The sequence below is a fragment of the Staurois parvus genome, unplaced genomic scaffold (genome assembly GCF_062004578.1).
Source record: "Staurois parvus isolate SC_StPar_1 unplaced genomic scaffold, SC_StPar_1.0 ptg000042l, whole genome shotgun sequence".
Lineage (NCBI taxonomy): Eukaryota > Metazoa > Chordata > Amphibia > Anura > Ranidae > Staurois > Staurois parvus.
In genome coordinates this window covers 101,701-116,748 of record NW_028317838.1, presented here as the reverse complement: position 1 = coordinate 116,748, position 15,048 = coordinate 101,701, and the positions used below count along the sequence as shown (strand labels likewise).

The 15,048-nt window shown below is 43.3% G+C and overlaps 1 protein-coding gene across 1 annotated transcript; it reads right to left on the bottom strand.

The window, feature by feature from the left end:
- Positions 1–4,334: 4,334 nt before the first annotated feature.
- LOC149470472 (uncharacterized) lies at positions 4,335–5,530 on the bottom strand. The gene has a single exon (XM_089663403.1). It carries the CDS (start codon positions 5,255–5,257, stop codon positions 4,445–4,447), a length of 813 nt encoding a protein of 270 aa, XP_089519529.1. The 5' UTR covers positions 5,258–5,530; the 3' UTR covers positions 4,335–4,444.
- Positions 5,531–15,048: the final 9,518 nt, after the last annotated feature.

Sequence of the window (15,048 nt, the reverse complement as noted above, 5' to 3'; positions counted from 1 at the left end):
CACTACTCCGTACTCATCCCAACCAATGGCCACTCACTGCTCCTTACTCTTACCACTTGACCTCTCTGCAGCTTTTGATACGGTTGACCATCCCTTCCTCCTCAAAAAACTCCACTCTCTTGGTCTCCAAGACTCCGCTCTCTCCTGGTTCTTTTCCTACCTATCACAGAGCTCATTCAGCATTACCTTTAACTCCTCTTCACTCCCTCTTTCTGTAGGGGTCCCTCAAGGTTCTGTCCTTGGACCCCTACTCTTCTCCATCTACACCTCCTCCCTTGGTCACTTGATAAACTCCCATGGCTTTAAGTACCATCTCTATCCTGATGACATACAAATCTATCTTTATACCCCTCACCTCACCCCTTCAGTCTCCTCCTCACCTCACCCCTTCAGTCTCCTCTCGCATTACTACCCTACTAAGCGACATATCAGCATGGATGTCACTCCACTTCCTCAAACTCAATCTTTCCAAACTGAGCTCTTAGTATTCCCCCCAGCCTGTGCCCTCTTCCCTGACTTCCCCATCAAGATCAATAACACAATCATCAGTCCCTCCCCTCATGTCAGGGTGCTAGGTGTAATCCTAGACTCCCATCTGTCCTTTCAGCCCAAAATCCAATCACTGTCCAAATCTTGTAGACTTCACCTCGGCAACATCTCCAACCTCCGCAACATCTCCAAGATATGGCCGTTCTTAACCTCGGAAACCACTAAGCAACTTATTCACTCCCTTGTTATATCTCGCCTTGACTATTGTAATTCCCTCCTCATTGGCCGACCTCATTGCAGGCTATCCCCTCTTCAGTCTATCATGAATGCTGCTGTCATCATCCACCTTACTAATCATTCTGTATCAGCCATCCCTATCTGCCAATCCCTCCACAGCTCTCTGCCAATCCCTCCACTGGCCTCCATTCAGTGTCCTCCACCAATCCCTCCACTGGCCTCCATTCAGTGTCCTCCATCCCCCTCTGCCAATCACTCCACTGGCCTCCATTCAGTATTCTCCACCCCTCTCTTCCAATCCCTCCACTGGCCTCCACCCTCTCTGCCAATCCCTCCGCTGGCCTCCACTCAGTGTCCTCCACCCCACTATGCAAATCCCGTCACTGGCTTCTCATTGCCCAATGGATACAATTCAAAATACTAACAATAACATATAAAGCCATTTATAGCTCTGCCTGTAGTGACTTTTGGGGGATTATTTGTTAAGAAATGATTTTATTCCAAAAATTTGGAATCCCAGCTGACTGTCAGGGGTTAACATTCTTGGTTGAAATTCAAATGACCTTCTAGGAAGTTACAAAAACCAGTGAGTGGAAGAAACTTGTTTGAAAGACAATGAGACACACACTACTATTGAAATTCCTACAGGTGATCAAACAAAGTCCCAGAAAAGACAATGGGGGATCTTGATTTGGTTAGTCTAAGACCTGGCAGATATATGTTTCCTAAACAAGTGTCATGGTCTATGGAAAGCTAGGACATTTCATCTGCAGAAAACTTAATTATAAAGTCAAACACCACTATTTGGACTTCTACAGGTGAGCCAACACATCTAACCAAAAAGGACAATGATGAGATGGAAACCTGATTGTCTGAGAGCTCACACAAAACCTTGGAAAGTGTGATGAATAAACAAACTTCTTGAACTGTCACAATAGCTATTGGATACTGAGGTCAAAATATAACTGGCTGTTTACCCTAATTCCCACACAATAAACAGGTAAACAGAGAGTTTTTCCTACTCATAGGAACTTCTTTCCTTAAACAAAAAGGTGAAACTTAGGTCATCTAAAGCTAAAAACGTGATATATCTACCCACAGAGACATTATCAAAAGGCATATTACTAACAATTTTTATCTAGGGAAAATATCTTTGAGAAGGTTAGGTATTGCATCCCACTCAATTAAGTGTGAAATGATGAAGAATAAGATGATTCGTGAATTGGTGTCAATTATACATTTCCAAAAGAAATCAAATGCTTCAAAACAGTTTAAATGTCAGGGAAATGAGAAACCAAATGTATGTGTATCTTTCTATGGTCCTCTTCCAAGAGTAGTAGTACAATCGACTATACTGGAATAGGATACATATATATTTGATACCTGAAGACATGTTATTTCAATCAAAGTATGAGTCATCATTACTACACAAATTGTTTTGTGATCCCTAGCTGCTCCCAGTGGACAGGTGAGATATATCTTTATGTACACACATTTCTCGACCGGCCAATCAACAAGCCTGTTGGGAGGGTCTCTTGAAACAAAGGATTGTATGGTATAAAAAGAGCATACACCTCACACTTAGAAAGATTTTGAAAAAGGGGATCTGGAAAAAATCTAAAGAAAGCTAAGAATCTGAAGAAGCTGAAAAGATCTAAGGCAATCTACAATCTGAAACTTCTGCTAAACTTCTGAACCTCTGAACTTCTACACTTCTTCTATAACACTGCAATCCAGGCTGCTATAACTTCCAACATATATCATCTATCCTATTGCTAACAACTACTGCACTCTCACTTGCTACCTGCGGCCATTTTTCTGAAGGAGTCCAGCTGCCATTTTGTCTTGAGGACCATTTGAAGGCCCAACTGCATCCCACTGGGGAGGCCTAAAAATCAAGGTTCTAGGAGTGGTGAGACTGCTAGGATATTGTATTTTATTTGATATTTCCAATTTTCCAAAGACTTATAGCATTTGTATTGTGTGTTTAGGAATATTAAGATTACATACATAATTATCACTAAAAATTGTTTGATATTGAAATTATATATTGCATATTTAACTGATCAGTAGTTTGTTGTAGTGCAATTTATCAGAGATATCTTTCTTTTGTCTCTATGGCCACGAGAAATTTGAAATAATTTCTGAAGCACTATAAGGTTACAACTTATATCTAAACCCGATTTTTCCTCTATTTACTATAATCTATAATCATATATTGTTGGATCATATAGAAATTAGCCTGTCATATTTTTGAGTGTATGTACAAGTATACATTTATCACCAGTCTTTTGCATTTGTTTTATTATATATATATAAATTTTGTACATAAATAAATAAATTTATTTATTTATTTATCAAAAAGGCAATTTTTGTGTATATGGTACGAAATCATACTGGCTAAAAGAACTCGAGGTATATTATTAAGTGGTGATCAAATTATTAAGGTGTCCAAATTATTGATTCATTAAACATTTGCCATATTTTAACGGCTGGAGGCACTGCAATATTTTGTTTAAGGGAGAGGACACCGCCCTACGTACTTAGAATAAATTATTACATAAACCACCACACACCCCAAATTACATCACCAATCTTGTCTCCAAATATCACCCAAACCATATATCCGCTCCTCGCACGACCTCCTGCTCTCTAGCTCCCTGGTCTCCTCCTCCCATGCTCATCTCCAGAGCTTCCCCCATCCTGTGGAACTCTCTACCCCAATTTATCAGACTACTGCCTACTCTGGTCACTGTTAGGCAATTTCTGAAAAACTCTCTCTTCAGGGAAGCCTATCCTGCCCTCAGCTAATAATGGAATCTTTTACTCCTCCTACCAGTCCATCCCCCACAGTTACTACCTTTTGTACCACTAGCCCCTCCCTCCTAGATTGTAAGCTCCGAGGAGCAGGGCCCTCCTATCCCTCTTGTATTAAACTGTATTGTTGCTGTATTGTCTCCCATTATATTGTAAAGCGCTGAGCTGTTGGCACCATAAATCCTGTATAATAATAATAATATTAATGAGAGATGAAATGTGGAAAGAAGGCATTGATAATGGGAGAGGAGATGGAACATGTAATGGGAGGAGTGGACAAGGTGGGCTTAGCTGGAGACCTCAAGCCTGGCTGATCATGTATCAATAGTCAGAAGAACCTGAAATGGACTCTCCCACTGAGGCTTCAGAGACTTGGTAAGATGACAATAGACCCCATCCTAGTCTCTGGTACTGAGGCAATGTTGGTCATGTATTACCTCAGGATCCAGAAATGAAGAAAATGCTTGGAAACACAACTCAGTTGGTGAATCATGAAAATGCATTGCATGTTCATTCAAAGCTCCATGATAAAGATAAAGATGAGAATCATGAGGGAAGCTGTTCAGTTATTGATGCTTATCTTAAAAAAATTATCAAAATATAAAATATTCAAATGCCTTTTAGTTGTGTATTGATGGACATAAGCACTAAAATCAGTTCATCCGATCATTACATTCCAGTTTGCTCAGATTTTAGTTTGTTTCTTTTAAAGTAACATTTTATCTTCTCTCTTCTTCTCTAGCTTGTGGGATGACATTGGGGATGTGAAACTAACTTGTGACACCTGAAACTTCTTTAATATCCCTTTTATTCCAGAATTTAATCAATGCAGAAATTTGTGAATCCTCCGGTGATAGATTAGACCGGCATTAACTGAAAAAGTTTTGTCACATTGAGAGCATTAAAATGGCTTCTCTCCAGTGTGAATCCTCTGGTGTCTGATAAGATGTGACTTCTGTGTAAAAGCTTTATCACATTCAGAACACTGATATGACTTCTCTCCAGTGTGAACCCTCTGGTGTGCGATAAGATTTGACTTCTCAGTAAAAGCTTTATCACATTCAGAACACTGATATGGCTGCTCTCCAGTGTGAATCCTCTGGTGTCTGATAAGCTTTGACTTCTCAGTAAAAGGTTTATCACATTCAGAACACTGGTATGACTTCTCTCCAGTGTGAATCCTCTGGTGTGCGATAAGATTTGACTTCCGAGTAAAAGCTTTATCACATTCATAACACTGATATGGCGTCTCTCCAGTGTGAATCCTCTGGTGTGTGAGAAGACTTGACTTCTGAGTAAAAGCTTTATCACATTCAGAACACTGATATGGCTTCTCTCCAGTGTGGACAATCTGGTGTGTGATAAGATGTGACTTTTGTGTAAAAGCATTATCACATTCAGAACACTGATACGACTTCTCTCCAGTGTGAATCCTCTGGTGTCTGATAAGATCTGACTTCTGAGTAAAAGCTTTATCACATCCAGAACACTGATATGGCTTCTCTCCAGTGTGAATCCTCTGGTGTGTGATAAGATGTGACTTCCGAGTAAAAGCTTTATCACATTTAGAACACTGATATGACTTCTCTCCAGTGTGAAATCTTTGGTGTATTATAAGGTATCTCTTGCTTATAAAAGTTTTTCCACATTCAGAACAATGATATGGCTTCTCTCCCTTGCAAGCCTTCTGGTGTGTGATATATTTTCTCTCCATTGTAAAATCTCCAAACAAGTAGTTTGAAATGACTCCTCTTATGTATACTTGGGTTGGACGTTATTGTAAAGCCATTGTCACTTCCAGAACACTGAAATTACTTTTCTCCTGCTGGATCAATGTGGAAGAGGATCCAAACCATGACTTTTAGAACACAGATATGACTTGTATCCCGTGTGAATCCTCCAGTGAGCTGCAGTAAAGACTTTCAGTCAATTAAGACAACCATGTGTTTTATTTTCCATGTGACTCAGCTGTATTCATGAAGACCAAAATGTCCTAAAACCTGGTTCATCAATCTACCTGTAGAGAAAGAAAAAAGAATTCTATATAAAGGCCTACATAAAGTTGCTTTCTATTTTTAATGTTCATTACTAAATATATCTTATGAATAGAAAGAATATGTACAGCATTATCTACAGTATTTTTTAATCAAATAGATTTTATTAAGAAAGTTTCTAAGTGCGCACAGTATTCCCAACATTCAGCCCAGACAATGGAGTCATACATTCTCACGTATAGGCAGTTGTGGCACTGTTACAGATCATACAGAACAATAACTTGCTTTGTCTATGGTGTCACTTTTACCTTTTATAAACAAATGAACAGAGAAAAGAAGAAACAACCTAGAAAAATTCAGCTGTACACGGCAAGTAACTCCCCCCAGTACATACAGTCATGGCCGAAATTGTTGGCACCCTTGATATTTCTCCAGGAAATCATGTATTTCTCACGAAACGTATTGCATTAACACATGTTTTGCTATACACATGTTTATTCCCTTTGTGTGTATTGGGACAAAACAAAAAAAGGGAGGAAAGAAAGCAAATTCGACATAATGTCACACAAACCTCCAAAAATGGGCTGGACAAAAGTATTGGCACCCTTTCACAACTGCGGATAAATAAGAATGTTACAAGCATGTGATGCTCCTGTAAACTCACCTGGGGCAAGTAACAGGTGTGGGCAATATAGAAATCACACCTGAAAGCAGATAAAAAGGAGAGACGTTCACTTAACCTTTGCATTGTGTGTCTGTCTGTGCCACACTAAGCATGGACAACAGAAAGAGGAGACGAGAACTGTCTGAGGACCTGAGAACCAAAATTGTGGCAAAATATCAACAATCTCAAGGTTACAAGTCCATCTCCAGAGAACTAGATTTGCCTTTGTCCACAGTGCGCAACATTATCAAGAAGTTTGCAACCCATGGCACTGTAGCTAATCTCCCTGGTCGTGGACGGATGAGGAAAATTGATGAAAGATTGCAACGCAGAATAGTCCGGATGGTGGATAAGCAGCCCCAAACATGTTCCAAAGACATTCAAGCTGTCCTGCAGGCTCAGGGAGCATCAGTGTCAGCGCGAACTATCCGTCGACATTTAAATGAAATGAAACGCTATGGCAGGAGACCCAGGAGGACCCCACTGCTGACACAGAGACATAAAAAAGCAAGACTACAGTTTGCCAAAATGTACTTGAGTAAGCCAAAAGCCTTCTGGGAAAACGTCTTGTGGACAGATGAGACCAAGATAGAGCTTTTCGGTAAAGCACATCATTCTACTGTTTACCGAAAACGGAATGAGGCCTACAAAGAACAAAACACAGTACCTACGGTAAAATATGGTGGAGGTTCAATGATGTTTTGGGGTTGTTTTGCTGCCTCTGGCACTGGGTGCCTTGACTGTGTGCAAGGCATCATGAAATCTGAGGATTACCAAAGGATTTTGGGTCGCACTGTAGGGCCCAGTGTCAGAAAGCTGGGTTTGCGTCCAAGATCCTGGGTCTTCCAGCAGGACAATGACCCCAAACATACGTCAAAAAGCACTCAGAAATGGATGGCAAAGAAGCGCTGGAGAGTTCTGAAGTGGCCAGCAATGAGCCCAGATCTAAATCCCATTGAACACCTGTGGAGAGATCTTAAAATTGCTGTTGGGAAAAGGTGTCCTTCCAATAAGAGAGACCTGGAGCTGTTTGCAAAGGAAGAGTGGTCCAAAATTCCGGGTGAGAGGTGTCAGAAGCTTATTGATGGTTATAGGAAGCGACTGATTTCAGTTATGTTTTCCAAAGGGTGTGCAACCAAATATTAAGTTAAGGGTGCCAATACTTTTGTCCAGCCCATTTTTGGGGTTTTGTGTGACATTATGTCATATTTGCTTTTCTGCCTCTGTTTTATATTTGTTCCAATACATACAAAGGGAATAAACATGTGTATAGCAAAACATGTGTTAATGCAATACCTTTTTTGTGTGAAATACTTGATTTTCAGGAAAAATATCAAGGGTGCCAACAATTTCGGCCATGACTGTACATAGATAGCTGACACCGATCAATGAGACCCGTGTCTACAGGATCATACCCCAAGTATGGGTCTCCAATGTAGTTGGTCTCAGAGACTCCGCTCTCCTCCTATCACAGCGCTCCTTCAGTGTTACCTATAACACTACCACCTCCTCTTCACTCCTTCTCTCTGTCGGGGTTCCTCAAGGTTCTGTCCTCGGACCCTTCCTCTTCTCCATCTACACCTCCTCCCTTGGCCAATTGATAAACTCCCACAGCTTCAACTACCATCTCTATGGCAATGACACACAAATCTATCTCTCTACCCCTCACCTCACCCCCTCAGTCTCCAATCGCATCACCAGCCTACTAAGTGACATATCGGCCTGGATGTCACTCCACTTCCTCAAACTCAACCTTTCCAAAACTGAGCTTCTAGTATTCCCCCAGCCCGTGCCCCCCCCAACCTCTCCATCAAGATCAACAACACTATTATACAGTATTTATATAGCGCCAACAATTTGCTCCACGCTGTACATTATAATTAGAGATGAGCGAATCGAACCTGATGAAGTGGAATTCGATCCGAATATTAGGAAAAATTTGATTCGCACTGAATCCGAAAATTAGCTAACTTCGGATGCACGAATCGAATTTTTCCCGATCGGCCGATTTTCATCCCTTCTACAGCCGGCAAAGTGTCCCTGCAGAGAGCTCTGCTATTTTTGACAGTTCTCTGACAGTTCCTTCACATTTACAGCGGTTGAAACATTGTATCTATTTGTTTCCATTTAGGATACAGATGTTTTTATTCGGAAACAAATAGATACAATGTTTCAACCGCTGTAAATGTGAAGGAACTGTCAGAGAACTGTCAGAAATAGCGGAGCTCTCTGCAGATACACTTTTTGCTGGACTTCTTCTTCTTCTTCTTCTTCTTCATCATCTTCTTCTTCTTCTTCATCATCTTCTTCTTCTTCTTCATCATCATCTTCTTCTTCTTCATCATCATCTTCTTCTTCTTCATCATCATCTTCTTCTTCTTCATCATCATCTTCTTCTTCATCATCATCTTCTTCTTCATCATCATCTTCTTCTTCATCATCATCTTCTTCTTCATCTTCTTCTTCATCATCTTCTTCTTCTTCTTCCTCATCTTCTTCACACTCTGGTTTTGGCCCCGTGACTGCCCAAATGAGTGAAGTGTGCGGTGATTCTAAGATCGACGGCACTCATCTGCATGTCATACTGACTGACAGTATTATTTCTCTTCCCCAGCAGACTCCAAGGGCATTTAAATTAAAGGTACAGTGTTCTGCACTAATATAAAGGCTCTCTGAAGCCTAGAAACCCTTTTTATAAGTTAAATTTGCAGCGAATAAATTCGGATCGAATCAAATTTTTCCCGCAAATTCAGCGAATCAGCCGAATCGAATTTTTGAAAAATTCGCTCATCTCTAATTATAATGGGAGACAGTACACAGTGGATGAGTCTTGCTGTAGAATTCAGAGCAGACTGAAGCAAGGATAGCCTGTGTTGGGGTAGGCCGGTGAGGAGGGAGTTACGGTAGTCAAGTTGTGATATAATAAGGGAGTGAATGAGTTGCTTTGTAGTTTCTGGAGTTAGGAACGTGCGTATTTTGGAGATGTTACAGAGGTGGAGTCTGTATGAATTTGTCAGCGATTGGACCTGGGGCTGGAAAGACAGATTGGAGTCTAGAATGACACCTAGTACTCTGGCTTGCAGGGTGGGACTGATGGTGACGTTGTTGGTCGTGATGAAGAGGTCAGGGGGGGCACGGGCTGGGGGGAAAACTAGGAGCTCTGTTTTGGCAAGGTTTAATTTTGAGGAATTGGAATGACATCCAGTCTGATATGTCGTTCAGAAGGCTAGTGATTCGGGCGGAGACTGAAGGGGTGAGGGGTAGAAAGACAGATTTGCGTTTCGTCGGCATAGAGATGGTAGTTGAAGCCGTGGGAGTGTATCAGTTGACCAAGGGAGGTGTAGATGGAGAAGAGAAGGGGCCCGAGGACAGAACCTTGGGGGACCCCCAACAGAAAGGGGGAGGTGGCAGCATTATAGGTAACACTGAAGGAGCGTTGGGATAGATAGGAAGAGAGCCAGGTAAGAGCGGAGTCTCTGAGGCCAAAAGAATAACGTTTTTTTTGAGGAGGGGGTGGTTGACCATGTTGAAAGCCGCAGAGAGGTCGAGGAGTAGTAGCACTGAGTAGTGGCCATTGGCTTTGGCGGTTAGCAGGTCATTGGTGAGTTTGAGTAAGGCAGTTTCGGTGGAGTGTAGGGGACGGAAGCCAGATTGTAGGAGATCAAGGAGGTTGTGGTCGGTGAGGTGGGAACTCCGGTGATTATAGACTAAGCGTTCAAGGAGTTGGGATGTAAATGGCAGCAGGGAGATGGGTCTTAAATTGTTTAGGTCGGTGGGATCGAGGGAGGGTTTTTTAAGTATGGGAGTGATGTGCGCATTCTTCAGAGGGGAGGGAAATGTGCCAGTAGAGAGGGAAAGATTAAAGATGTGGGTGAGGGAGCGTAGGATGGAGGAGGGTGATCGTAGGAGTTGTGAGGGGACAGGATCAAGGGGGCAGGTGGTAAGGTGAGCTTCAGAGAAGAGCTAAGTGATTATCAGTCCCACCCCTCATGCCAGGGTACTAGGTGTCATCCTAGACTCCAATCTGTCCTTTCAGCCCCAGGTCCAATCACTGACAAACTCATGTAGACTCCTCCGCAACATCTCCAATATACGCCAGTTCCTAACCTCATAAACCACTAAGCAACTCATTCACTCCCTTATTATATCACGACTTGACTATTGTAACTCCCTCCTCACTGGCCGAACTCATCGCAGACTATCCCCACTCCAGTTCATCATGAATGCTGCTGCCAGACTCATTCACCTTACTAACCGTTCTGTATCAGCCACCCCTCTCTGCCAATCCCTCCACTGGCCTCCACTCAGTATCCTCCACCCCTCTCTGCCAATCCCTCCACTGGCCTCCACTCAGTATCCTCCACCCCTCTCTGCCAATCCCTCCACTGGCTTACAATTGCCCAGCGGATAAAATTCAAAACACTAACACTGACGTATAAATCCGTTCATAACACTGCCCTCAACTACATCACCGACCTTGTCTCTAAATACCACCCAAACCGTACTCTCCACTCCTCGCAAGACCTCCTACTCTCTAGCTCCCTTGTCTCCTTCTCCCATGCTCGTCTCTAGGATTTCTCACGGGCTTCACCCATCCTCTGGAACTCCCTACCCCAAGCTATCAGGCTATCGCCTCCTCTGCTTACTTTTAGGCGCACTCTGAAAACTCATCTCTTCAGAGAAGCCTACCCCGACCCCAGCTAACTACTGGAATCCCCTACTCCCCCAACCAATTCATCCCCCACAGCTAATTACCTCTTGTACCACTATCCCCTCTCTCCTAGATTGTAAGCTCCAAGGAGCAGGGCCCTCTAATCCCTCTTGTACTGAACTGTATTGTTACTGTACTGTCTCCCTCCATAAAGTAAAGAGACCAAGAGGCACACCCGAGGAATATTGAACACCAACATTATAATACTGGTCATATCGTTCCACTTTTTGAGTAATTTTGGACATCTCCAAAACATGTGTATCAAATCCCCGACATCACCACAACAATTGGGGTCATAAGGGGAAATCCCTCCTGTCCTAGCTGAACAATTGAGCTGGAGTCCTGAAAGCTCTATGCAAAAGAAATGACTGAGTTTCTGTGAAGAGGACAGAGAGATGAGAGGTATGGAGGTCACAATCACCTCCCACCACTCTCTCTTAGAGTCAAAAGACGGGAATAAATATATGAGAGATCATGCCTTTCCCACTGGTGCCATCTGAAGCCCATTAACAAGTGTGAGAGTGATGTGAAATCTGTATCTGATGGAAGTAGCAACCGATGGATGGGATCTAATGTGTCTACTAAGTCCCACCTGGTAAGATGTTGAAGTTGGGCAGCTAAAATATAAAGTCTAACATTTGGTATTGCTAGGCCTCCTTGGTCCTCACCATACTGTAGAGTAGTGAGTGTGATTCTAGGTGATGGCTTCTTCTATATGAGTTCCCCAAACTGGGAGTCTATACTGGAGAACCACTTATGAGGTGTCCACATGGGAGAATTGTGGAGTATATAGAGGAATTGTGGGGTCCATATCTTTCTTGTTCATAGATTTTATTGGAAAGAGATAATAGTTTTACAAGGAGCTGATAACAATGTGATTGCAGGACTCACCAACAGTAAGTCAGAAGGGATACAACCCTTAGAGGTAACGTACAGGTTGTAATTTGTACACTACAAATAATATCTTCATACATTAAAGTGGAGTTCCAGTGAAAATAAAAAAAAATAAAAGTCAGCAGCTACAAAAACTGTAGCTGCTGACTTTTAAAAGACGGGCACTTACCTGTCCCTCGATCTCGTGGTGTCCTCCCCGCAGCCCATTTCACCGGCCGCCCTGTGTTTCCAGTGCCGGCATCTTCAGTGTGGGCACCCAGCTGTGACCGCTTGCGGCTTCACATCCGGGTGCCCACTGAGCATGTGCGAGTATCTCTGTGCTTTGTGAATGGTCCTGTAGTCTTCTAGGACCTTTTATGTGTCCCAGAAGACTACAGGGAGGGAGGGGGGAGGACAACTTCTACTTCTGATCACCTAGGTGATTGCAGTAGAAGTGGGAGCAGGTACCTGTCAATTTTGGTTACCCCCCCAAAAGGTGCCAGTGGGGTCCCTAATCACTTGCCTACCAGGCACTTATACCCCCTTCCTTACCAGGCCAATTTTCAGCTTTCAGAGTTGTCGCAGTTTAAATGAGAATTGCGCGGTCATGCAATATTGTACTCATATGACATTTTTATCTTTTTTTTCACACAAATAGAGTTTTCTTTTGGTGGTATTTACTCCCTGCTGGGTATTTTTTTGCACTATAAACAAAAAAAGAACAAACAATTTGAAAAATAAAGCTCTCTTTGTTTCTATTATAAAATTTTGCAAACAGGTAATTTTTCTCCTTCACTGATGTGCGTTGATGAGGCTGCACTGATAGGCAACACTGATAGGCAACACTGATAGGCAGCATTGATAGACAGCACTGATAGGTGACACTGATGATGGGTACTGATAGTCACCACTGATAGGCGGCACTGCTGGTGGCAATGCTGGGCAGCACTGACTGGCGGCACTGCTGGGCAAAGGTGGGTGGCATTGTTGGGCATTGATCCTCTATGCACCGATCATCCTCTGACAACTGCTGGCAGTACGTTCCTCATGCTCTGACAGCGTGAGGAAAGTACAGTTGAGAACCGGCAATTGCATTTCCTGATGACCAGCGTGTCATAGGACACAGCAATCATGGAGATCACCGGGGGCACGCAAAGAGCGCGTTCTGGGAGGACGCCAGCACCCGCTGGCCAGCCCTGGTACTGCAGCCCACAAGGCAGGTGAGTCCCACCATTACTGGCAAGTCCATTCCTGACAGTACCCCCCCCTCAAGGAGCAGCCTCAGGACGCTCCAAACAGTCCTAGCTGGGCAAAATGTTCCACCGCCCGGGTCTGGTAACTGGCGGGATATCAAAGACTGGCACACCGGGCAGGACTCCGGGCAACAGGCACCGGGCCACCAGGCGGGGCGACGGGTGCTGGGCCCCCAGGCGGAGCGGAGGGCGATGGGCCCCCAGGCGGAGCGGCGGGCGCCCGGACCCCATGTGGAGAGGCGGGCGCCCGGACCCCAGGCGGAGAGGCGGGCGCCCAGACCCCAGGCGGAGGGTGACACAAATATGCAGAGGAAACAGGAAGGTATATATATGGGTAGGACCCAAAAAAGGTATAATATTTTGGGCAGAATTGTCATTTTTTACAACCGTGATACAACCCATCCATGAGAGGGGTAGTTTGGACCAGGATGTCTGTCATGTTTCACATGTCTGTCATATGCCTTTAAGTGTTCTCTATATTTTGTCTCTGCTCCTCCCTTTCCTCTGGTTCAGTTCCTGCTGTATAGATAGCCCACCCCCCTTCCCAGTAATGCATTTCAGCAAGCCTCATGTCTCAGAGCACATTATGATCTTTTGACCTATCAGATGTTCATTGTTGTAAGATTCTCTTAGTATATAGAATAAACTTCACAAGATCTACAAGAGATCATCTCGATTGAGTCACTGACTGTGGTATCCAACTGAGATTGGAGAGACAGAACAGTCAACAGATCAGTGAAATGTCTTCACAGGATCCTTGCTATCTGCACACAGTGAGATGTTATGTAGATGGATATAGCAGCTACAGAGAGTGCCACCATCTCTACACACGCCTGTACATGTCTGCAAGTATATCTCAGCATAACACCCATGAGTGTCAGGACAAATTATTGATGTGAATGTCTTACAACTGCAAGTTTATACACTGCATCTGTATGCATTAGCACATGGCTTGTCTGTGAAATTATAAGTGAAAGAAAACCTTTCTGCAATCACTGCCTAGGAAACCTGAACTCACCCACAGAAAAATTGATACATTTCTCTGTAAACTTTCTATCAACCCCTCTCCTTGCTAACATGATGTTTCAGAAAAGTAATATACAGTCTGGGGAAACTAATACACAACCGTAATCAGCGCTTCATCCAGAGCAGGACTTAAACCCTGAATTATACAAAAGAGAAAAACGCTTAAGAAAACCATCCTGGAAAATGCAGGAGAATCTTCATGCTGACAAGTTAGAATTGCTGTCTAATATTAATGACTTATGGACTAATACTGTTAAATGCCTGTCTGCTGCCTCCCAACAATCTCATGAGCCAATACAACTAGGGGGCGCTATCCAGCACTTGAATGTTGCTTATGAGAATTATCAAAGACCGTCAGTTAAATATATTGCTCTCTTAAAGTGGTACAACACTCAAAGGTCATTGGAAGAATTAATGAGTTTTGAGGAGCTCAATCCTGAAAGAGACAATGTAGTGGAGCGAACAAAGACAAAGGCAGAAGTGGGAATAACACAGCTCCATGAATCCAGATCTTATCGCTCAGCATCTACTAGACGCTCCTCAAGATCTTCCAAATCCATACAATCAAGGTCTTCTACACTCAGTCAACAACTAATAAAAGCCTGTGCTGATGCTGAAGCTTCTAAAATTCAGGCAGCTTTCACCCAAAAGAAAGCAGAAATGGAGGCTCAGGCCGCACATCAGAAAGCAGAGAAAGAAGCTGAAGCCACACACCAAAAGGCAGAAATTGAAGTTTTGGAAAAACAATGTGAGCATGCCACAGCCATGGAAAGGTTAAGGGTCTTAGAACAAGCCGCTAGTGAAAACGAAAGAGACAACAGTTCCAGACACTCAGTTGTATCTTATGTCTCAGATTCTTCACACACCTCTCCAGAACGTCAACTTCCTGTCACAACAGCCAAACTACTCAAAGTCTCTTCTCTGCACCTACTGTACCTCAAGATGATTTGCCCTTATATCCTCCAATACATCAGACTGCAGCAT

Excerpts from the sequence above, each read along its gene's own strand:
- LOC149470472 (XM_089663403.1), bottom strand. The coding sequence starts at position 5,257 with ATGGAGAGAAAATATATCACACACCAGAAGGCTTGCAAGGGAGAGAAG.